Source organism: Carcharodon carcharias, chromosome X (genome assembly GCF_017639515.1).
Source record: "Carcharodon carcharias isolate sCarCar2 chromosome X, sCarCar2.pri, whole genome shotgun sequence".
In the NCBI taxonomy this organism is placed as follows: domain Eukaryota; kingdom Metazoa; phylum Chordata; class Chondrichthyes; order Lamniformes; family Lamnidae; genus Carcharodon; species Carcharodon carcharias.
This window is the reverse complement of record NC_054507.1, coordinates 23,606,917-23,632,999: the sequence shown is the minus strand read 5'-3', so window position 1 is coordinate 23,632,999 and position 26,083 is coordinate 23,606,917. Positions and strand designations below refer to the sequence as shown.

The 26,083-nt window shown below is 46.3% G+C and overlaps 1 protein-coding gene across 1 annotated transcript in view; it reads left to right on the top strand.

The window, feature by feature from the left end:
* The window catches only part of LOC121273232 (electroneutral sodium bicarbonate exchanger 1-like), a 595,872-nt gene that overhangs the window by 105,697 nt on the left and 464,092 nt on the right, over nucleotides 1-26,083 (top strand). The window contains exon 2 of the mRNA XM_041180250.1: nucleotides 1,334-1,418. Within this exon, the coding sequence (XP_041036184.1) occupies nucleotides 1,334-1,418 (85 nt within the window). The remainder of the gene's footprint in view (nucleotides 1-1,333; nucleotides 1,419-26,083) is intronic.

Genomic DNA, 26,083 nt, shown 5'->3' with positions numbered 1-26,083 from the left:
TTTGTTTTGCAAACTTTTACTTGAATCCACGAAGAACTGTCCATATGCATTTCACTTGGGACTCTTGGAGCCCATAGAAACAGGGGGAGGTCATTCAGCCCGTTAAGCCTGCTCTACCATTCAGTGAGATCATAGTGATCTGCAACCTAACTCCATATACCCGTCTTTTCCTCATATATCCTTTCATATTTTTGGTTAACAAATATCTTATCAGTCTATTTTTTAAAACTAGCAATTGATCCAGCATCAATTGCTGTTTGCAGAAGAGAGTTCCAAACTCCTACCACACTTTGGGTGAAGAAGTGTTCCTTAATTTCACCCCTGAAAGGACTGGCTCTAACTTTTAGCCCTTGCCTCCTAGCTCTAGTCTCCCCAACTAGCAAATAGTTTCTCACAATCTACCCTATCTGTTCCCCTTAACATCTTAAACTTCGATCAAATCGCCCCTTAACCTTCTAAATTCCAGGGAATAAAGCCCTAATACAAATCAAACTACTACAGATGCTGAAAATTTGAAATAAGAACTGAAAATGCTGGAAATACTGAGCAGGTCAAACAGCATCTCTGGAGAGAGAAAGAGTTAACGTTTCAGGTTGGTGACCTTCTACCAGAACCTAAATTTGTTTAATCTTTCCTCGTAATTTAACTCTTGGAGTCCAGGTTTCATTGTAATAAATCCATGCAGCATTCCCTACAAGACTAGTATATCCTGGTTAAGGTGTGGTACCCAGAATAAAGAGAGATTTTTAACTCACCAGTCTTTCACCTCAAGGACCTGGATGAGAATTAAATTCTCAAAGGTGAAAAGGCAGTTGCTAATCTACTGCGGCACCCAGTTCACACTGTGGGTAGATAAAAGCGATCTGTAGGAATAAAAATAAGATCGTTGACGCAAATACAAAAGCCTACAGAGATTAGGAATTGTTACAGTATAACAAACATTGTAATATGCAATGAAAATTAATTGTTAGAACTGTATAGAATAGAGTGTACCAAATGTGTGAGAGCTATTTCAAACCTGACTTCTAGAATAATTGTTGCTCCATTAACCATACATAATTTTTGTCAATTTTATACTGGACCTATTGATGTGTGCAGCTTGCTTTCCTGACATCTAACCTATTTTCTGGTCTTGAGCTGCTTTTACTCAACAATGCTCACCACTCCATCTGAACTTGGCTAGGAAAAGAGAGAGTCAGGGTGCGCTTTGAGTGATTCAGACTCGGGGCTATGTTGCAAAGTACATTGGGATGGCTGTTGCATTAAATAATACACATTGGCATATATTTACTAGCAATGTTGTGATTTAATACAATGTTTTCTGTATCTCCAGCAGAGGCACGATGAGGAGGCTGTGGTAGATCAAGGTGGAACGAGTTCAATACTCAACATTCATTATGAAAAAGAGGAGCTGGAAGGTATGTGTGTGCATGTATATTTTACAAATCGCTGACACTCCTAACCGCTTGGAAATGTTGTTTCCTAACTCCAAACATCACCTGTCAATGAGCAATGGACCGTTTGCTGTTGATCAGAGGGCATTCTATTCCCACAGCACTTCAATGTAAGCTGCTATTACAGAAATGTTTGATGATGCACTTTGTCAATTATTTCTGTGCTTCATAGGCTAAGAAGCAGTTTGGGTCATTTTTGGGCTGTGAAAGGCACTATATAAATGTTAAGTTCTTCGCCTACCACAGGGATGAGAAATTTCCACTTTTGGAGGAATTCTGACTTCTCAATTATGGAATTCCGCCCTTTGAATTGTTTTTCCGACCTCCGCCTCCTCCTGTCCATGGTCTTTTGCTTCACTTCGTATGTACAGTACATAATCCAGCAAGGTTATGTTCTGTTGTTAGTACGAACGTCATCCTGGATTACATGCACCAACTGCATTGAATGCTGAAAATGCAGAGGTCCCTTTGGTGATTTGATACAAATGCATTGGTTCACAGTCTTGTTGGTAATAGAAGGTAAACAAAGGACAAACGAATGTTTCTACCCATTTGAAATGGCCTAGAAGCATTCACATTTCACTTGGGATTATAAAAAGTGCTATAATTTTTCCGGCCGCTCAATGCTACAGTAACTTTGCTGCTTTGTGCTATAATATGTACATGATTCCTTGGTCACAAAAAATTTTCAGATGTTTTTGTCTTCACCTTCTCTCATCCTTGCTGCCAGAACTATTAGACTAATATTTCATGTATCTCAAATGCATTCACAATATAAAGGTAAATGCCACGAGAAGAGACTGGTACGATTCCTGAAGTTTTTATTATGGCTGTGCTAATGGAACTGTTTTTAATATAGCCACTGTCTAGTTGCTAATGCTGAATAAAATATTGCTAAAGTCAAGATAAAGTGTGCAGGAATAAAAGTTTGTACCTTAAACGTTAGATTTCCACTATGCAAAGGTTCAGCTTTGAAAATTTCCATAAAAACTGAATTGTACGTTTTGTGCAGTCGGATGAATCGCTAAATTCTTACATTACAGTTAAAACCTCTTACTGAGAATTGCCATGGTTTGGGAAAAGCCTCTTACTAGGCATCTTTTTTCTTATCCGAGTTCTTGGGATGTGAGCATCACTGGCAAGGTCACCATTTATTGCTCAATTTCCCTTGAGAAGGTGATGATGAACCATCTTCTTAAACCACTGCAATCCATGTAGTATAGATAACCCACAGTGTATTTTTCTGTAGTGGTTTGTTATAACTGAGTGGCTTGTGACACCACTTCAGAGGGCAGTTAAGAATCAACCACATTGCTGTGGATCTGGAATCACGTGTGAGTTAGGATGACCGATTTCCTCCCCTGAAAGACATTATGATGGGCTTTTACAACAATCTTGTACTTTTGTGATTATTATTAATGAGACTGGCATTTCATTCCAGTTTTATTAATTAAGTGAATTTAAATTAAATCCCATGGTGAGATTTGAACTTATCTTTCTGGAGTATTAGGCCAGGCCCCTGAAATACAAGCCCAATATCATTACCACTATGCTACTGTTCCCCTTAATTTAAGTTTTGTTATGGAGGTACTTGTCTCCCTGACTTCGTACTCTTCACCAACACTAGCACAGTCTGCAAGTTTACAGTTCATTTTTGTTTTGTTGATTTTATTTGCTCAAAGTTTTAAAATTCTGTTGTCAGCTGATGGATATTAAAGTTGAGCACTTGCTTCCAAGTTGCTGTGGAAATAGGTTACATTCTACTCTCATTGGCCAATCAGAATGACATGTCTGGGAATTTGTGTATTCACCATCAGCCAGTTAAATGAAGCTCCAGCAATGTATAATGATCTTGCTAATTATTTAGGAGTGTGAGGATTTATAATTCTGACAAACAAACTTGAGGGATGGGGGATTTAATTGATACTAAAATAAATCTTCACTTAAACTTTTTTTAATTGTACTTAAAAAGTTAATTCACGTCTGAAAGAGTTAATGTGTTAAGGTGGCCAGAAGGCAGTCTGTTTTGGACAGGGGACATTTATGAAATCAGGAAATTGTTCCCCCTTCTATGAAAAGAGGACATTACAGCCCATCAGGTTGAATTGATCCTTTTGTGCCAGCTATATGACTAATGCTCCTCACCTGAGCTATTTTTAACCTTCCCTACAGCTTCGTATCCATGTCTGAGTCAGGCCCTGGTTAGCACTACCTTGTGGTTCATATAATACTGGATTTGAAATGAGGGACCTGGAGAAAACATTAGAGTGCTTGAGTGTGATCATATTTTGACCAGCAGGAACAAATGTCAGTTTGAGTGGCCGCTTCCATTTTTTTTAACTGAATTTTACTCAAACTGTGAAAGCCATCACATATTCTGATGACATTGGGCACCAAATGCCTTTGCTATTGAGCAGCTGCTTTGAACAATATTGCATTAGAGGAGAAAGCTAAATATAATGAGTGTAAAACTTTTCTCATCCTGGCCATTTGCAACCTGAGTTTGAATCACAGCAAGAAAACTTCATGCAAGAGTAAAGTCAAGGTATTTATTCTGTAATTATTCCCTGCTGAATCATATGTACATTGAGACAGCCTGCTCCCATATCTATAAACTTGTAAGTCACTAGGAGAAGCGCAAGAATGGCATGTGGATTATCTTTGACCTCCAGTTCCAGTTTTTCTCCCCTGTCTCTCCCTACAGTGCGCATCTCTACTCAGTAACACCGTAAAGCTCAAAAGTAGGATTTAAATCTATTTGTGTTCTGATATCACTGCATTTTAATGAGACTTTAAAATTGCACCTTGTATGACACTCCAGAAGTTCAGCTAAAATAGTGCGTAGCTGGGTTCTACAGACCAGGTGGATCTCTGGTTCATTCCCAAGTGTCAACCTTGGCTACTGGGGGCACCTGAGTCAGAAGATTGCGGATTCAACTCCACTCCAGAGACTTGAGCACATAATCTAGTTTGACACTTGAGTACAGTGCTGCAGACCTGCTGCACTTTTGGAGGTGCCATCTTTTGTTTGAAATGTTGAACTGAGGTCCCATCTTCCCTCTCAGATGAATGTCAAGGTTCCCATGACATTATTGAAAGAAGAGCAGGGGGTCTCTCCCTGGTGGCCTGGCCAATGTTTATCTTTCAACCAACATAGAATCATAGAATAATATGGCACTGAAGGAGGCTATTCAGACCATGTAGATGTCAATGCAAAATACTGCGGATGCTGGAAATTTGAAATAAAAATAAAAGTGCTGGAAATATTTAGCATGTCTGGCAGCATTTGTGGAGCAGAAAACATTTTGAGTCAAATATGAATAGTCTTCAAGAAGTATTCCAGCACTTTGTTCTTATTTCACTAAAATACATGATCTGGTCACTTATTTTGTTGCTGTTTTTGGGACTGTGCTGTGTGCAAGTTGACTGCTGAATTTCCAAAAATTACACTAGTGCACTTGCTGACCCCTCAGAATGACTCTCAGCTGTAGTGATGCTGAGGACCTGTCACCACTGAGACATGCAGCTTCTAATGAATAGGGCAGATAATATTGGACAGAGAACAACTGTGTCATATCTTGCTCTTCCTTGCAGGAGGAACAAACTATCTTGGAGAGAACCCAAATGGGAGGAGAGGTGGCTTTCTTCAACTGCATCACTGTAATGGGACAGACAGTGACAGAGATAGCTAGGATCGTGGAAGAGGAGGTAGTTGGGTCTTGCAAAATGGGAGCTCTTGGTGGACCTGGTGATTACAGAGAGAAAAGAGGTCATTCCACCCCATCTGATAGTATCTAACCAAGCAACAATGGGTGGTCTCAGCACTGCAGTGGTTTCTACTCTCCCAGGCTAATTCTCATCATCTTTCCTTGTGTTGCCCACAGGCATAGTTGTCCAACTTATGGCGCGCACCCCCCCCCACCCCCCAGCACGAAGCAGATGGAGAAGCAGCTTATGAGAGCACCATCCACCAGCGCGGGTATACTCACCTTGTTGGGTCCTTGTGCATGTAGATAGAATGGCACATGATGATCACATCACTAGTGTGCAGGAGGAGGTTCCAGAGGCAGAGGGAGCTGTGGTTAGTGGTTAGTTCCCTTCAGAAGAGGGAGGACAGACACAGCCCTGCTCACTGGGCATAGCTCAAGGCCTTGGGAGTCACTGGCAAGGATGGCTGTACCTTGAACATCAGCAGGAGATGTGTTCCCATATATCAGAGGTCCCTAAGGCAGTGTGGGTTCATGAGCTGAGAATGGAGGAGTCTATCCAGCTTATGTGTGCCACAATGGCTCAGAACAATGAACACATGAGCTCCTCCATAGAGAGAGTGGCCAACCTCTTGGAGAGCCATATGCACTCAAGGTGCATGCTGGAATTGCGTGCTGACATCCACCGGGTGTATGAGGCACTGGGTGCCGAGCAAGGGATGAAGGTGCCAACCCCCATGAGCAACCTTCATCATCCCTGTCTTCCTTAGCTCCTCTGACTGTGGGGAGCCTCTGTGCGGCAGGGCCCAGTGATGTAGGTTGACCCTGCAATGATGTAGGTTCAGCAGCCTCTGGAGGTGCCCCCACTTGCACTTCCACAATGAAGTTGACTGCCATTTGCATCTTAACCAAAAGTTGAGAAAAGTGAGCAGGCTGCCTCCACCTCCTCAGACGCCACAGGGGGAGCACAGTGTAGGAGTGGCTGAGCATGGAGGCCACTCATGTGGAGCACTGAGTGAATCACTGGGGTGTGTGCTCTTACTGTGTCTGCCTGCTGTTTTACTCTCTTTGCACTGTAAAAGTGATTACTCTTTATGCCAGATTTCCTGCTGTGACAGGAAATGTGGTATGAGGTAGTGAAAGTGGTAACAGGATCCTCCACTGTGAGGGCAGAGCCTCTGCTTGGATGTGCTTCCTTCATTGATGGTAGGTGATTAGACAAACTAGGCTGTGTGTTCCATGCATTTATCTCAGACTCCCTTCCATGCCATGCCCCTCAACCTGGGTCAGAGGGGCTCAGTTGAAACATTCCTGAATCAAGAGATCTCTGACATTCATGGTGTCCCCATGAACTCTTTGTGCCCTGGGCCATGCCCAGTCACCTCTTTGTGGAACCAGGGCATCTCTCTATTCCGTCTCATCTCCCTCCACCTCCACTTCCTTCTGCACCTGTTCTTCCCCTGATGAGCTGTCTCCTTCCATGGGCTTAAGTCCTCAAGGTCCACATTTCTCTGGAGAACCATGATATGGAGAATGCAACAAACTGCCACAATGACAGAGATCCTTGCAGGAGGATATTGGAGGGCACTACCTGACCGGTCCAGGCACTGGAATCGTATCTTCAGCCTGTTGGCCTGCTCAGTGGTTGTTCTACTGAGCAGGTGGCGTTGATTGTGTCACCTCTGACTGGGACTTCTGTAGAGGGGTGAATATTCACCTCTTCACGGGATATCCCTTGTCCCTCAGGATCCATCCACACACCTTGGGGTTTGGAGTGAAGATCAGAGATGGCCTGGACTGGCAGAGGACAAAGGAGTCATGGCAGCTGCCAGGAAAGTGAATGCACACATGGAGGAAGCTCTTGTGTGGCCACAGACCAATTAAGTGTTGAGGGAGCTGAAGCTCTTCCTGTTGATGAATCTGATTAGGCAGTCCCAAGGTACCTTGATGGCAATCAATGATGTCCTGCATCGGGGGGAATCCAATGATGGCGCTGAAACCAAATGCCCTCTATGAGGCCGTGTCTGTTAGGAAATGAGTTTACTATCCAGCTCTGGAAAAGAGAGCATCATTGAACTGCGAGATGCAGATATTTTACATGCACTGTTATTGACCAGCTGTAGAGAAGCGGGTACAGGCTGTCACAACCGGTCCCTGGCATGTTCCCCCAATTTGTTAAATTTCCGAATGGGACCCCAATTTTGTTATGACTCTGGGTGGGGAGGTTAGTTGCAACAAGGTTAATTTAAAAGGGATCCCTTCCCCCATGGACACCCTTTCCCAGTCCAAATGTATTTATGTTTTAGAAGGAGCCAATTTAACCAGGCTTTCTTGAGTCAAAGAAAGAGTAAGTTTATTAGTTATTAAAATCCGAGAAAAATAATAAAAACGAACACACATATACACAGATCAGAAATGAGAAGTTAGAAGTTCAAATAAAAGTTTAAAAATATACAAATCAAACTTGTCCATGAGGCGTAGATGTTGGTACGTTGCGGCTGTTAAGTTAGCTGATTCCAGTAGAGCTGACTTTGGCAGATTTGCCGTCAGTTGGAGACACTTGGTTCTGCAAGGTAGCTGAAGAGGCTGTCCTTTATCCTTTCAATAGTGGTTTCTGCTCAGCCTTGCCTCTAGCAACAGAGAGCGAGATAGAGAGACTTCACTTGCTTCTGCAGGGGTGACTGGTGGTTCTTGTTGTTGTCCCTCACACAGTACACACTGCACTGCTCTGCAGCTAGCTTTTTAATCAATTTTTCCCTGTGTATTCCTGTAAGGGGAAAAAAAAATTTCTTGCACCCAGTCTGTTTTCTTTCATCTCAGACCATTTTACACATTCTGAGATATAAATCGACAGGAGATGGATTTGAGATGACTGCTGAGACACAGTAATCAGTCTTTTGTCTCTGCAACCACAGGAAGTTAAAGTTCAGTCCTTTGTATCTCTCTTATCTTTCTTTCAAGTGTCTCTGCTTGAAGAAGGCCATGACGCCTCTCAGGTGTGACATACCATGTTCTCTCAGGACCAGTCGGTCAACTATAATCCATGTAGATATTTTTCAGAATGTGGTCACTGTACATTAGCAGCCATCTTTTGCTCAGTGTCTTTGCTTGTATTTCTTTTAAAAACCACAGGTCTTCCTTGAAAAGTTCATTATGCCTGTAAGTAATTTGTGGCTGTCATCTGCTTTTCATGACAAGTGTGGGGAGCCAGTCATGGCTACCCCAGAGAATTATCCTGGCTCATAAGAGGGTCAGAGAGGCAGGAAGAGGACTCGACCTATGGAAAGGAAGTGCCCATGGAACTGCGCAGATGGTGGAAAGAGTGGGCGCTCAGTGCACAGGCAGTGAATGGGGTTGCCACCCCTCAAAATCATGGGTGCCAAAGAGCAGGGGCCAAGTCTGCCAATCACAATTGGGTAGCCACCTGTCCAGAAGGAAGGCTGTCAAATTTGGGCCTAGTGGCGATGAGGGGCAACCCCTTCCGCAAAACTCTGAGCAGCAGGAGGTCATGGAGAGGAAAGGGGAACAGGAAGGATACAGAGGCCATACCCGCAACACAGTTTCTACCGCTGAAGATGGAGCTACCTGGAGATTACTGAGACCCAGTGCCGCAGGAAACTGTGTCTCTCCAGGCAGATGGCCACAGAGATCTGTGACCACATTGTTGAAGACCCCACACCTTTCAGCACTGGTCGCCACGCCATGCCATCAAAGTCACTGTGCCCTTGAACCTCTTCCCTTCAAGGTCCTTCCAAAGATCAGCTGTAGACCTTGCCATTGGCAGAACACACTTTGTTACCTTAGTAATTCTCCTTTTTCCTTTTGAGCTGGTGCTGCCTCATGCCTCCTTTGGCTGAAGCTACAGTAGCTTTTCAGTAAGGATTCAGTAAAGATTGGCATTTTGTAGGGATATAGATCTTAATTAAAGATGCTTGGTTATAAGATGACATCCAAAAAACAGATTGCGATCAGTCCTAAGTTCCAGGTTTTAGTTGGCAGCTGTCAGAGCCTATATATAAATTACATGTGGTGACAACTCTCAAGCTTACTGAAGAATAATGTGTTCTAACATTGTTTCAGAAACTTGATGAGTGCAAAAAGGAAATTTGCACTCTTGATGAAATTAGTAATTTTTATTAGTCTGTTTTTGCATATTTTTAAACCAAAACAGTGCAGTTTCCTGGAATTAACTTCAAAATTATGGTTATATGCATATGCTAAGAAGCGTGACTCCTGAACATTTTCATAGCTTAGCTGCCAATTGAAAGCCACATTGAGCTGTCATGTGCTGTGTTGCTGAGAATGCGCCCTAGGGTAGAACTTTCCCATTGGCGTGTGGGGGCGGGACCCGCACGCTGATGCATAAATGACCCACGGTGATGTCGGGCGAGCATCCTGATGTCACCGCACGCCATCACGATATTCCAGCGGGTGGGAACGCGATGATCTCCGATGAGTGCCCGCCATTAATTAACAAGCTACTTAAGGCCCTTGCGACACCAATTGATGGCAATTTTTCGGGGCCCGTGCGATCTTCAGGTCGTTGCATGGGTGCAATGGGTAGGCGGGTAGGACACACTTGTATAAACCTCATCCATGGCGGGTGGGATAAGAGGGGTCAGTGGGGTTGCGAATGTGCTCAGTCAGATATTTAATTTGGAAAGTTACTGATACTTGCCTGTGTGAGTTGCAATACTTAAATGCATACCAGCTGCTTGGACTGGACTCTCAACCTTCAGGTCAGCACTCTACAGTGAAGATCCTTTTTGGGGCCTGCAGGTTTCAGGAAGCTTTCCCTTAGCCTGGGAATGGGAGCTGTGCTCTCCACTGGAGGCACCTCTACCTCTGAGGAAGAGAGGGCCAGAAGGGGGAGGAGGCCAGGAGTGCACATCCAGCCTCCAGGAGAGCCACCTTTGGGAGGACAGGCGCAGGCACAAGGGACGCAGGGCCAACAGGAAGTCCAAGGCGGAAGGGGTCGCAGAAGATGCCACTATCCTGCTGTCAGGGTTGAAAGGTGGCGAAGCAGCTACCTCAATTTGTCAGAGGTGCAGTACCGAAGGATACTCCATCTCTCAAAGGAGACAGTTAACTCTATCTGTCAGATGATAGACCCTGAGATCTCCATTAACTGCGTGGGTGGACACCCCATGCCAGTGGCTCTAAAGGTCACAGCTGCTCTCAACTTCCATGCCTCTGGCTCCTTCCAGGGGTCGGTGGGTGATCTTTGCGGTGTCTCCCAATCAGCTGTCCACACTTGTGTCAAGTAGGTGACAGATGCTCTATTTAGGCGTGCATTGACATTTATCCACGACCGCTGCGTCCAGGCCAGCCAGACAGAGCGAGCCAGAGGCTTCACTGCGATTGCTGGCTTCCCCCACATCCAGGGTGCAATCGACTGCACACATGTGGCCACCAAGGCGCCAGTGAGTGAGCTGGGTGCCTTCGTCAACAGGAACGGCTTCCACTCCATGAACATGTGGTTAGTGTGTGACCAAAGGTTGCAGATTCTACAAGTCAATGCAAGGTACCCAGGCAGCTCCCACGATGCCTACATCCTCAGACACTCCCAGGTGCCAGGGCTCTTCAGTGCTCCAGCCCAGCTGGATGGATGGCTGCTTGGGTGACAAGGGCTATCCTCTCAGAAGGTGGTTCATGACGCCTCCCTGCAATCCAAGAACAGAAGCTGAGCAGCAGCACAATAGGAGCCACGCCTCCACAAGGGCTGTGGTGGAGAGAACCATCGGTCTTCTTGAGATGTGCTTCCGATGACTGGACTGCTCGGGGGGTGCACTCCAATAGCCCCCAGATCATGTGTCGCTGACAGTGGTTGCATGCTGCGCTCTCCACATTCTTGCGCTGGAAAGGGGCAACGCTGTGGACGAAGGTGTAAATGCTGTGGCTGCACACGAATCCAGCAGTGAGTCCGAGGATGAGCACGCACAGGGAAATGCTGAGGGGGTAGACGCTGACCCGGGCATACTCCAGGGGGGCAGGGAAACCCGGGAGGCTTTAATGCAGCTAACCTTCAGTGAGCGCACCACAGATGGACCTCCAGGACAAGCCTGGGCTGCAGGTTCCATACTCGATAACTGAGTGCAAAATCTGCCTGGATAGGAACATTAACTAAGGACCTTGTCAATAAAGCTCAATGTGACACAACTCACTCATAACATCATGGGTAACCATCCATCTGCAGAGGAAAAGAGGCACCCTCAGCCAGGGTCACATGTCAAAATTTAATGATATAACAAAATGAACTTAAGGAAACAAAATGACAAAGGTATTAAACATCACACCAACTAATCATGACCTCATTGCGGGGCAACACAAAAGCAGAAACCTGTGGTGTGCCTAAGGTGCCTTAAATTTACGCTTTTGGGTGCTATGTCCAGGTGCTGTCCCCTCGCTGGCACTGGCATCTGAGACAGCCTGCTCACTGTGTTGTCCTGTTGGCCTCGATGACCTTGGCGGCCATCCTCTGGCCCATGGAGCATTTGATGGCCCCGCCTGGGGGAGAGCAGCCATTTCCACAGCTGGCACCTCCCCAGTCGTCGTAGCCTCATCGGATGCTACGGTCACTGGGAGAGGGGCAGAGGAGCTGCTGCCCCCGTCTGGAGCGCCCTGAGAGGAGCTCGTAGAGACAATAGGCAGCTGCTGCGCCGACGTGAGGTCGCTTCAGACCTCCCTGCTCACCATGGATGGATGGGCACCGAGCTGGGAAACTTGGTGCCCAGACCATCTCCCACACTGGCACTGACCAGCTGAGGTCAATGCCAATGTGAGGACTTGATGGTCTGAGGGCATCCCCAGGAAGCCCTGATTGGTCTCTTGGAGAAGCCTCTCCACAAGAGTCACCACTCACTCCATGGAGGACGCATGGGACTCGGCCATGAGGCTCATTGCATTGGTGATGACGTAGACTCCTCCACCATGGACACCAAGCCAAGCATAGCCTCATGTATCTGTGCCAGATCATCCCGCACACCCTGCTGGACTTCCAGCGTTTGCTGCCTCATGGACGACTCCAGAGGCACATCATCAGACTCCGACTGAACATGTGCCTGGTCCCCTGCAATCCTCCGACTGTTGGCACCATGGCCACTCTGTCTCCACCAGTGACTGTGAAGTGCCCTCACCACTGTGCCCTGGGACACTAGCTGATGACCTAATTCCCACCAATATGTTAGTATCTGCGCTGGTGCCTGCCTGGCAGAGATGGTGTGACACTGGTGGGCCAGAGACTTCAGGGCCCTCAGGTGTGAGAGGGGACCTCTGCTGCTGCTTCTCCTGGCCCTGCTTCACTGATGCTGAAAGGAAGAACAAGGACATTGGATCAGTTAACGTGGAGATAATGTCAATGTGCGACCCTGTCCCCCGGATCACTATGCGCTCATCCTTCCATAAGCAATGGTCAAGCCATGTTACAAACTTCAATCACTGAACGTTCAGCAGTGCCATGGCTGCTGGGACACTAATGGTGACCTCACTGCTGGGCTAACATACCTGCCCGTAGCACCCCAGCCTCACTGACACCGGTGGACCTGGGCACATGGCACCTCTCCAGATCTAGGGCCTCCTGCTCGAAAAAGGCAAGCATCGCCACCTGGGCTGGCCCTCCACCAGTCCTCACCTGCTTGGCGGCATTATGTGCATTCTTCTCCTGAAAAGGAGAGAAGAGCATTGATTAGTGCTACTTGTACCTGGACTCTTTTCACAGCCGGCCCACCCCAACCAGAGTGGGGCATTGCAAAGCGCCAGTGCCTCCTCACCCAGCAGCTGCTGCACACTCTCAAAGATGTCAGGCCTGTAACCCCTCCTTGGCCACATGCTGCCTACATCACATTTGGCCCCACACGATCCAACCTTCCATAGCAAGGTGGTGCAAGCACGTGGAGTGCAGAGGGCAGCAGATGGATTGGTGCCCTGCCAGCTTGAAGCTCACCTCCCAGCATGTCTTCACCCTGACTTTGACATGTCCTGGAGTTCCAGCACTGCGACTAGGTGCAGATCCTCCAGGTTGCCCCCAAAACAGTAATATGTGTGTTACTGTGCCACATGCTGCAGGGGCAGAACCCATCTCATCACCACCCTCTCAGGGTAACCTCGGCATGGGCAGTATCTGCTGGCCCACCCAGCGAAGGACACACGCTGTCAATGATTCAATGCAGCCACTGCACTCAGAGTGGGAGGGGGTGTGGCTAGGGGGGGGAAAGCCTACCTGCTGGATTAAGTGACCAATGCCAACATGGTACTCACCCTTCCAGAGCACAAAAGGTCATTGAAATGCTTGCGGCACTGGATCCAGGTGCACCGCACCAGGTCGTGGGGACTTGCTATCTCCACCACCTCCTCCCAGGCACGTTTGGTCATGTGGGGGGGCCTCCTTCTCCCGTCCTGGCTGCAGTAATAAACTCCATCTGAATAGCCTTGCACTTTTGTCTCAAAATTTGTCCGGAAACTTTAAAGGATTGTGGTCTGTATAACCAATTGTTTCTGATGAATTGTCTGGCACATAAATCTCAAAATGCTGCAATGCTAATACCAGACCCAGAGTTTCCTTTTCGATCATTGAATATCTTCTCTGTTGTACACTAAACTTCTGTGAAAAATACCCTATCGGTTTCTCAATTCCAGTGTTGTCATCTTGTAACAATATGGCCCTAATCCCTACATCACTTGTGTCAATGGCCAACTTAAATTGCTTGGCATAAATGGATACTGCCAAAACAGATGTTGTAGTTAATACGGTTTTCAAACTGTTAACTGCCTTCTGACACTCCTGTATCCATTGAAACTTCTTTTTAAATAGTTTAGTCAATGGAACAAACCCACTGCTAAAATTTGGTACAAATTTCCAGTGAAACCGACTCATGCCCAAAAATCTCAAAAATTCTCATTTTGTTGTAGGCATGGGGGGAATCCATGATAGCCTTGACTTTCACATCTCTCAGAGACACCTAACCATGTCCAATAGTATGGCCTGGATTCGTAAGTTGCACTTTTGCAATTTCACTTCTAGCCAAGTTCATCACCAAATTAGCTTCTTGTAATCGACAAAACAATTCTTCCAGATGCTGTAAATGCCCCTCCCACGTTTGACTGAAAACTATCAAGTCATCAGTATAAACAGCACAATTGCTCAGACCTACAATTACTTTGTCTGTCAGCCTTTGAAACTTTGCAGGTGCATTTTTCATACCAAATGGCATGACTTTAAACTGATATCGTCCATCTGGCATCATAAAAGCCTTTGCTCTCTCCGATAATGATACTTGCCAATATCCTTTTAGCAAGTCAATCTTTGTGATAAATGTTGATTGAAGATTGCATTGAGAAAGTGAGACAAACTGTGATATAGGATATGAATCTGCTTTTGTCACCGCATTCACCTTTCGATAGTTCACACAGTCTTTGTATTCCATCTAGTTTCGGTACCGGGAGGCGAACTCCAATTACTGCAACTAGTTCAATAATATAATTTTGAAGCATGAATTCAATTTCTTTCTGCACTTGTGATAACTTTGCCGGATTCGATCTATAAGGATGTTGCCTTATCAAAGACGAAACTTCTACACGTACATCATGTATAGCTAAATTTGGCCTCCCCAGCTTATTCCCACAAATAACTTTGTGTGAGTGCAGTAGCTTCTCCAAATCACTTTGACACTTGTCTGGAACTCAATATCACATTTAAATTTTCAATTATCGAATTCGATTAGAGGAAAATCAATTTCGGAATCCTGCATTTTTAGCTCTTTCTCTTTATCTACCATCACTAACACCTCCTTTTGGTCCTCTTCCATGTCAGTACTTTTTAAGCATATTTACAGGGGACACCCTCTGCTTCTTTCTTCTATCTGGAGTATTTATTAAGTAATTTACTTCACTCAGTTTCTTTTCAATCCTGTAAGACCCACTTAACCTTGCCTTTAACGAGTCACCGAGTACTGGTAACAGAACTAGCACTTTTTCCCCAGCGACAAAACTACGAGCTGTAGCTTTCCTGTCTGCCTTCACTTTCATCACTTGCTGTGATACCTTTAAATGTCCCCTAGATAACTCACCTGCTCTGTCCAATCTTTTTCTGATGTTTGATACATAATCCAGGAGAATAGTTTCCAAACTTTGACCCACCAATTTCTCTTGAATCAATTTCAGTGGTCCCCTTACTTCATGACCTTAAGCTAGTTCAAAAGGACTAAAACCAATTGACACATTAGGAGTATCCTTAATAGGAAGTAACAAGAATGGAACTCCCCATCCCAATCCTGTGGATAATCCTGACTATACACCCTCATCATTGTTTATTAATACTTCACCCCAACTCCTGAATTCAAAGTGCTTCTTGTACTTGTAACCTTAAGATTCACCAACTCCAAACCAATCAAGGAATTTCAAATATATCCCAGATGAGCCCCCAAATTGTGTTAAGGCATAGCAGATGGTTAATGCTCAGCTGCTCAAATCCCAGAGAGAAAATTGAAACAGCTGCCACAACTGTTTTGCAATTTGTATTTTTATTTTGAGATGCATGCCTTGAATTCAGCAGTAATAAGTCCACCGAGTTTGAGTGTGTTTTACAAAACTAAATGAAATATTTATTAATAAAAGAAATAATTTTAAGCACATACATAGGTCTACAAATTACTACTATGGAAACTCCTAGCTCCCCTAATTAATCTGACTCCAAGTTACACCCCGGTTAAGGTAACAGTAAAAACAAAATAGATTTTAACAGACCCAGGCAAAGCGCACAATACCCTGGACAGGGATATTCACAGTGAATTATCTTCGCTTCGGTTCCTAGACGTAGCAGCTTAGTACATAGAGACTGGAGGGTTTTCACACTTGTTAGATCTTAGAATGCCTTCTTCTTACACATAGCCTTCTCTCCTTTATACATATTTTCCTCTTTGAATGCAAATTTTATTGTTTCAATATGTCTTTGGACCTTACTTTCTAATAATATAAATCTTTCATAGTATCAATTTTATCAGTAAGCTTTGGGAAAAATAAACACACTGTTTGGCTTCTTCTGGCTAAGTGTAATATTTCACCCTCTCTTTTGAAATTCAGACTTCTCTGGTTCATCTAAAAATGCAAACTTTCCTTTACATCTCACATTCAAAACTTCAGCCATGTTTACTTATTTAGCATTTCAAATCTAGCTTCTCTTCTGATACATCAAAGCCTTCAGACCAGCTGCCTCTAATTCAATTAACGCACACATGCGCGCGCACACACACCATACACACGCGCACACAATCCAGACTCCACTATTCCTACTTTACAATAAATCCCAACAACATTATGAAAATTATTATATTTTCATGACAACAGATTTAAAGTGATTTGCAAAAGAAGTAAATGTGATGTGAGAAGAAACTTTTTCACTAAGTGGTTCGAATCTGGAATGCACTGCCTTGAAGTGTGATGGAGGCAGATTCAATCGAGGCATTCAAGAGGGCAATAGATGATTATTTAAATAGAAACAATGTGCAAGGGTACAGGGAGAAAAACAGGAGAATGGCACTAAGTCATGATGCTCAATTGGAGAGCCAAGGCAGACACGATGGGCCAAATGACCTCCTCCTGTGCTGTATGTTCTGTGATTCTATGATGGTGTCTGAACTGCAAGGATCTGGTTCTCTCGTATGCTGATAGTTTTTTTATAATTTGATGAAAACTGATGCAGAATCTTGATATTGTTTATCGTGTTACGGCTACTGCTCCCCCAATCTTGCAGTATGAGTCAGTGCCCTGTCATCCCTGGCAGTATGGCTGGTGTGTGTTTGCCAAGCAACATTTCAAAGCATGAGAGAAAGAGAGGGGGAGGTGATGGGAAAAATGGGACTTAGTGAAGTGTGTGGTGGTGTGTGAAGATTACAAAGTGCACTGTATGTTAGTTTTGCTCTGTGTAATTATAGCTATTAGCAGACAAAACATAAGAAATGTACATGTTTTATAAGAGCAGTTGATGCCCACTGTTAAAATTGCCACTTTTCAATTAAGTAATGCTTTCATGCATTATAGCCCATCCTGCATGTAGATCAATTCAATGAAGTGGATTTGTGACTCCCACTCCTAAAATTGCCCTTTAAATGTACTGAGAAGTTCTTCCTGGCAGCTATAATGATCTATCATACACACAAGTTCACTGTTCCTCAAAATGTAATGTCTTTCTCAGAGTGGAAATTAGCCCTTATCCTTTCTTTTAACCCCCTGGGTCAGCCTGTTTCCACCCCTTATCCAAATAATCTAGTTACCCAGGAGACAGTAATCCAAAAGCTGTTAATTTCAAATATCGTGGTGAGAGCTTATTTTGTGGGCTGCTCCTCAAATATCAGAACTCGGGCAGGGGGAAGTGGCTGGGGAACAATAAACAAAATCAGTGGAATTGATCAATGTGGAATAGTTTCTATGCTAGCTCCTGATTGTAAGTCTTGACCCTCCTTTGGTGGGCCACTTCCCTATCAAGACACTGCTTTAAGAGGATGATCAAAATGTTACTCACATTCCAATCATCTGCCATCCTGATTATCCATCAGAGTTATCAAAGCCATGTGCAAGACATATATTTTTCTTGTCTTTATCCCCATTTTTTATGACTTGCTGTCCCACACATGTACGCAACATTCAGATTTTTGATTATCAAACTTAACAAGAGTCTGAGGGATCTGGGGATTGGTTGGCATCCAACAGCTGCTTGTAATTCTGGTCCTTTTAAATGACAGATGAGACGAGGGATGATGTGGAAGTGAAAACCAGAAGAACTGTCATATACATTGAACTGATTCTCCTGAAGAGAGAGGTCATGAAGGTATGTGCAATGGTTCATGGTAGAGAGTGGATGATGTGACATCATCAAGAACAGCTGCCGAGGGGAAGGACCTGGCTGTGAAAAAAAATGTTTTGGTGAATATACAGTTAACAAAGAAAAGAAAAAGTTAACCAGTGAATAGGATAAAAGAAATGCACAGAAGTCATGACTTTAAGAGGAATAGAACTTCTTCCAGGCAGGGAAGTGGCAGAAGATTAAAGAGCAAAAAGAAAGGATAAACTTCCAAATACTGGCAATGTGAAGTAGGAGCAGAAGATGCTGGAAATGCACGGCCACATCTGAAAGGAGAAGTGACAGGCAAAAAAATTGGATGTCGCTCCCCTACATGAGAACTGGATACTAGAAAACAGGAGAGTCCCTGAGCAGGACTAAACAAAATGAAGAGTGGGGACATGTAACGGGAAGAAGTGAACAGAGAACCAAGTGAAAATATCTGGATTGCTGAGGAGTGAATGAGTGAAATGGCAGAAACCAGGCTTTGCGAAAAGTGGTGGGGAATATGTTTAGAAGAAAGCAAAATCAGTCAGAGTATGAAAAGTCATTAAAGGAACAAAGGGGCATGAAAATAGATGGAGTGGAGAAAAAACATGGGAAAGCAAAAAAGAGATGCAAATACTTGAAATATGGACTAAAAACAAACAGGGCAGAATTTTCTGAGCCCGCTGGCAGCGGGTGTGATAGGCGGTGTGCGCAGAAAATATGGCGGGACCCACTTCATGACAGTGTGAAGGTGGGTCGCGATCTTCTGCTCAGCCCGCCAATGGTGGGCCACATTTCTCGCCATTGGTCGGTGGGGAGCTAATTGTAATACATTAGCTTATAATTAAAATGCCATCCCACCAGGCTCTTGGAACCCCTCGTATCGTCCATCCACATCGGCGGGAAAGCATGCTGATATGTTTCACAATAGCACGCAGGCAACGTACACTTGGCTGCCTTTGCCTTGGGGGAAGTGAGGTGAGCGAGCAGCAGCATTCTCCACAGCTCGCCTGTTGTTTACAGGCTTCAGGGGTGCCGGTGGGGTGGGGGAAACTGATGCCTAGCCCCGTAGGTGACTGCTGAGGGGGGTGGGGAGTGGTGTCAAGCGCTGCCCTGGTGCTGCATCCCACACAGAGGCAATCGAGGTGGGGGGCAGGGTAAGCGAGTGGAGTGGCCACGCATCAGGGACACCTGTACAAACTGATCATGCATCTGCAGCTAAGACAGATCTGGTGCAGCCAGAGATCTGATTGGGATCAGGCTCCTAGCCTGCCCACCCTTGCAAGCAATGTGGAGGCACCAATGGACCACCAAGTCATACCTTAACCCCCACCCCCGGCACAGACTTCGAGTCCACTGCCACTTGATCGGACCACGGAGCAGTTGGACTGCACACGTTGTACAATCTCCTCGCCAATGCTAGCCATGTAGCAGTCACTGCTGGAGGCACTCACAGCCCCTTGCAATCTCAGCATCCTGGTATGGACCAATGTCCCCCATGTCGCAGGTTGACAGGGCAGCCATACAGCGCACTCATCTCTGGCCATCTGAGGGGTGACTAGCACTCTCCAGGAAGCGTAAAGGAGCGGTCACACAGGCCAGGAAAGGTGCTAAGTACAGCCATGATAACCACATCTCTCTCTCTTTCATGCTGCAGGAGGACTACGTCAGGATCATGGACCCTGGTGACCGAGCTGTATGCCTGATGGCCTACAGAGACTGTAGAAGATGGAGGAGAGAGTGACTGATGCACCTGGCCACGCAAAGGCAGGAGCAGCAACCTCATGAAGAAGGGGCAGCAGGGGCTCCTGCATATGCTGCCCAGGAGTGACAGGGAGCCATGGCTGGTCGGCGCCTAGTGACACCCAGGGTCTACAGACGCCGCCTGCCATTCCTGAAGATGACTGAGAACCAGTGCCACTGATGACTGCGCATGTCTAGGGACCTGGTGGCTCACATCTACCACTTACTGCAGGACTTGGCACCACGGGGACATGGAGGGCATCCACTGCCAGTGACTGTGAAAGTGACCACGGCGCTCAATTTCCATGCCAGTGGCTCCTTTCAGGGTTCCACAGGTGACCTCTGTGGGATTTCACAGTCCGCCATCTACGAATGCATCCATGAGGTCAAGGATGCCATCTTCTCCAGGACAACCAACTTTGTGCATTTCACCTGGGACCAGGGCGCAAGGGCTGTTGGATTCGCTCTGATCTCTGGATTCCCACAGGTGCAGGGTGCGATTGAGTGCACTCATTTGGTGCTCAGGTCTCCATTGCTACACTCAATAGGCTTCATCAACCGCAAGGGTTTCCACTCAATGTGCAGCTGGTATACAACCACTAGAAGCGCATCCTGCAGACGTGCGCACGGTTTCCAGAGAGTGTGCATGAGGCCTTCATCCTGAGTTGCTTGCAGATCCCTGCAGTCTTCTAGGGTCCACAGAGACTGCAGGGTTGGCTCCTTTGGAACAAGGGTTCCCCGCAGAGGCCGTGGCTGATGACACCCATGCGGTGGCCTCAGACTGCAGCAGAGCAGCTCTATAATGAGGCTCATGCAGCAGTTCGCAGCTTGGTGGAACAGGCCATCAGGGTGCTGAAGATGTGGTTCCGGTGCTTGGACCGGTCTGGTGGAGCCCTGCAATACAGACTGCAGGGTGTGTCACGCATCGTTGTCATCTGCTGCGCCCTTTACAACCTGGTGCTGCAACGGGTGAGGAGCTGGCTGAGGAGGAGATGGAAGAGCTGCATGTCTCCTCCGATGAGGAGGATGCTGATGGGAATGAGCGTGAGGGGTCCTTGGTGGTGTCGACGACAGGGATGAGGCTCTAGTACCAGCTAGACGAGTCAGGCACACTCAGGAGGCCCTCATAGCTGCCAGGTTTGTGGAGGATAATGATGACATGCAGTGAGGTATCCCCGTAGATCCTTACAGTGCAGTTGTGAACGTTGGCTGTGAGGATGCTCCTGTCATGGAGATGCAGTGGAGGCCCTAATAGTCACTTGATCGCAGGAGGATGATGACAACATGCAATGAGGACACTCCATAGATCTACACATTGTCTCTGAGAATGTCTGATTCCTGTCTGGCTGAGGGCAGCTCGCTTGTGCTCCATGGTCAGGGCCATCTCAGACACAGCTATGAAACTTTAGACGCATCTGATGCTGTGTCTGCCTTCAGCACCTCAGCCCTTCAGGAGCTGGTGCATAACATCACTGGTCGCAGATGCTGGTGTGATGGGGGCCAGCCTCACCTTAAAGGTGCTGAGAGCACAGAGAGAATGAGAGAACTCTGTGGCACCTGCCCACTACATTCTGGCAGCAATGACCAGCACTACTGAGGTGCAGGCATCAGTAATGTTTCCAGGGAATGTGAGGCTGGACCATCACTGTGGTCTGAAGGCTGCACAGAGCACAGGGAAGAGGCCCTGGACTGAGACACCTCCCATTTATCTTGTGCAGAAAGGTTTCACATCTGAGTGACAAGAGCAGTGCTCATCAGAACAAGGAGCCAAGGCAGGGTGACATTCTTAGGAGTTTATTGACAATAGTGAACAGTGTGTACAAGTGATCAACGCCCATGGCCAGGCTGTGCAACTACTTTTACCTAACTCTCCTAACTGTGCTGCTATGTCTTGGTGCTCCCCGGACATATATTGCAGAGGTGGAGGCAGCCTGCTGACTGTGACACCCTGCCTGTGATTACTTTGGCAGGCATCCTCTGGAGGGCCAAGACTTGGAGGGCCCTGGCCTGCTTTCGGGGTCCTGCTGTGTGGCAATGGCACCCTCCTCGGCCTGTGAAGCTGGATGTCACAGGAAGAGGGGAGTCAGATGGGCCGGTTACTCCCAGAGTCACCTGGGTGGATGGCCCCGGAGTGTGCACCTGCTGATCCTCCTCCCTATGGGTGCCCGAGGGCCCCTGGCTGACTCCGTGAGCGGAAGGGGTGGCTGGAGTGAGATCGAGCTGCCTAGCACCCCTCTTATGTACACACTGTTGAAGGCCAACTATGGCGTCAGCAATGGAGTTAAGCCCGCGCAGCAGTGCAGGAATAACAACCTGCACCAAGGTCTCCATGGCGGCCGCCACCCTGCCAGTGTTAACCTTGATGCATTGCAATGCCAGCGCTATCACCTCAGCCTGAAGACGGATGGACTCCTCCATCGTGCCTTGCAATCTGATGAGTGCAACAGACATCTCTTCCTGATGTTCCTGAGCTTGTCTTTGTAGCTCCAGCAGCTGTGACATGACCGAGTCTGGAGGCTCGTCATCTGACTCAGACTCAGCAATGCTCTGGCCTCCAGCAATCCTCTGAGTGCCAGGGACCTGGGAAGTCCCTGCCTCCACCTCCTGTGGATCAGGAAGTGTGATGTGCTCACCAGATTGTGATCCCGAGGCTACTCTAAAGCTCGGTCCCACCGAGATGTGTTTCTCTGCGCTGGTGGAGGGTGTGGGTGAGCGGTGTGATGGGACTTCAGGGAGGGTGACTTCAGATTCCTCTTCAGAGGTTTCTTCGGAGCTCAATTGGCGGCCCTGGGTCATGGACTCTATCGGCTGTTTGGCAGATATGCCTGCAAAAGCAAGGAGAGATAATTAGTACATGGCAGTGGCCTGTGAAAGAGGGCACATCACTCACGGCATGGTTGTCTGATGGATGTTGCACTGCTGGATCCTCACTTGGTAGAGCAGCAGCCACCTCACCGTTAGCACAGGACCGGTCCTGGTCATCGTCGGCTAGCTGGATGGTTTTGTTTTCGAATTCTGTCAGAACTTTGATTTCCGGCATCCCTCCACCTGTCTGCGACCTTTCCCTTCTGTTATGTGCCAGTTTGTCCTGCATGTATAGAGATGGGAAGAGTGTATCAGGACACCTGCAGGGCCAGATGATAGGTATGCCTGGCCTGTGTGGGTGGTGAGTGGTCCCATGGACGGGATGAAGAAAATGATGGTGTGTGTGAAAGAGTAAATGGTAATGTCCCTTGCATTGGCAGTGAGTGAGAGTCCTGTGGATGTGTGCTGGGTTTGTGAGTGTGTGAGTTGGGAGTGATGAAAAGAGTGACTTACCCTGGCGGAACGGAGATCATTCATCCTTTGGCGGCACTGAGTGACTATCCTCCTCTTCAGGGCGTTTGCGCTGACCACTACTGCCACCGCCTCCCAAGCCGGGTTGGTGACATTGCTACTTATCCTGCGGCCGGAGCGGGAGTAGAGCACATCCCAGCGGGTCTCCATGGCATCCAGCAGTTCTTTGAGGGACTCGTCATTGAAGGGCTGCAGTCATTTTACCTGTCCGCTACCGCATTTAGTGCAATTCTGGGAAAATTCCACCCACAATGTTAGATACACCACAGGTCTGCCAACACCTGGAGTAAGAAAGATAAAGCCAATATCCAGGTACAGGCCATCATCTGACTGGAACAGTGAGGGCAAGAGTGTACATACACACAGAATATCAACACGCCTCTTCTCCCACCAGACACTAGAGTTGTCTTTCAGTTAATAAACTGAGAAATCAACAATATTAAGATCATTTATGACCGACTGTTGGAAGGCGTCATTTTGTTTGACTCATGGTGAACATTTGATCCAAGTGTCTGCCTGTGTTGTCATTGGTGGCTTGTCCTCTGAAGGTGATAAATGGGTACTGTGCCTTTTATGAAAATCTGGTTTTATAATACAGTTTTGTTTTGAATTGGTGATTGCCATAATTTGAACTTGCCCAGAGGTGCTAAAACAGACAACTGCAGGATTAGCACTCAGGTGCTGATTCAATGCAACTTTCATGGAGCAGTATATGTGGGTTTCACGTACCCTCTTCCAATGAAGATATGGAGTGCGCTAGCTGATGCGCAGCGTCAGGTTTCAGAATGGCTCAGGGTCCAAGTCAGATGGCGTGGCATTGGAGGTCTGAGTGCTGAGATCCAGACGGGAGTTGGTCTGTGCCCATGGGACAAAAGAGTCTACCTCTCCTTTCCTTCTGTTGCTCTCTTCTGCAGTAGCTGGTGCTCCTCCTCTTCCTCTGATTCCTCTTGCAGATTGTGGAGTACCCCGAACAAGATACCTATGACCAAGTATTCAGTTTCTTGTGGTGAGTCATGTAAGCTAAAGTAGCACACGCTGTATTTTTAGCTGAAGTCCTCAATCTCCAAAATTAACATTGACAGAATGTTGGTGAATTCTTGACTACCAAAATGCAAAACTTTAATAAGCGCTGACATACATAGAAACATACATCAAAAATAGGAGCAGAAGTAGGCCATTTGGCCCTTCAGGCCTGCTTCGCCATTCATTATGATCATGGCTGATCATCCAACTCAACAGCCTCCTCCCGCTTTCTCCCCATATCCTTTGATTCCTTTCACCCCAAGAGCTATATCTAATTCCTTCTTGAAAACATACAATGTTTTGGTCTCAACTACTTTCTGTGGTAGCGAATCCCACAGGCTCACCACTCTCTGGGTGAAGAAATTTCTCCTCATCTCAGTCCTAAATGGTCTCCCAGTTTCCTCAGATTGTGACCCCTGGTTCTCCCCCGCCATTGGGAACATCCTTCCTACATCTACCATGTCTAGTCCTGTTTAAAATTTTATAGGTTTCTATGAGATCCCCCCCCCCCAACTCTCCTTCTGAACTCCAGCAAATATAATCCTAAACGACTCAAACTCTCCTCATATGTCAGTCCCGCCACCCCAGGAATCAGGCTGGTAAACCTTCACTGCACTCCCGCTATAGCAAGTACATCCTTCCTCAGATAAGGATACCAAAACTGCACACAATATTGCTGACAGGCAATTTAAGTGACAATCAGCTGCCTAATGATCCTTTGAGCAACCATCCTTAGTGAAAACATCAAATCCTTTAGCAAGATGGTGTCTCAGGCTAATCTTGAGCTGATGTTTCAACTGAGGACCCCAACTTGGCTGCCTCAAAGTCTCTAATGCCTGACAAGCTGTCAAAAATCTCCCCCATAGAACACAAATACCCTGCTATTTTGTAGCAAAGAGATTGTGAGTCAGTTGGAGTAATTTAAAGTACTTAACTATGAAGTAAGACTAGATTAATTCAATAGGGGAGATGGTGGCATAATGGTATTGTCACTAGACCAGTAATTCAGAGACCGAGGGTAATGCTCTGGGGACCTGGGTTCGAATTCAGTTTTGAATTCAATCAATAAAAAAAATCTGGAATTAAAAATTTAATGATGACCATGAAAACATTGTTGATTGTCGTAAAAACCCATCTGGTTCACTGATGCCCTTTAGGAAAGGAAATCTGCCCACATGTGCTCCAGATCCACAGTGATGTGGTTGACTCTTAAATGCCCTCAGAAATGGCCTAGCAAGCCACTGAGTTGTATCAAACTGCTACAAAGTCTAGAAGGAATGAAACTGGACCTCGACACCAGAAACGACAATGGCAAACTGAGCCCTGTTGACCCTGCAAAGTCCTCCGTAACGTAGAATCACAGAATCTTTACAGTGCAGAAGGAGGCCATTTGGCACATCGAGTCTGCACTGGCTCTCAAAAGAGCATTTTACCTAGTCCCACTCCCCTGCCTTATCCCCATAACCTTGCGCATTCTTTCTTTTCAGATAGCAATCGAATTCCCATTTGAATACCTTGATCGAACCTGCTTCCACCACCCTCTCAGGAAGTTTGCTCCATTCTCCAACTAACCTCCTGGGTGGGAAAAAAAATTCCTCACATCACTGTTACTCTTTGCCAATTATTTTCAACCTCTACCTTCTAGTTCTTGATGCTCCCTTGAGTGGAGGACTATTTACCCTATCCATGCTCCAACAGGATCTTGAATACCTCTATCAAATCTCCTCTCAGCCTTCTTTTCTCCAAGGAAAATAGTCCCAACCTCTCCAATCTATCCTCATAGCTATAGTTCTTTATCCCTGGAATCATTCTTGTGAATCTCCTCTGTACTCTCTCCAATGCCTTCACATCCTTAAGTATAGCGCCCAGAACTGGATGTAATACTCCAGATGAGACCTAACTTGTGTCTTATACAAGTTCAACATGACCTCCTTACTCTTGTACTCAATACCTCTATTAATCTAAGATACTATATGCTTTATTAACAGCTCTCTCAACAT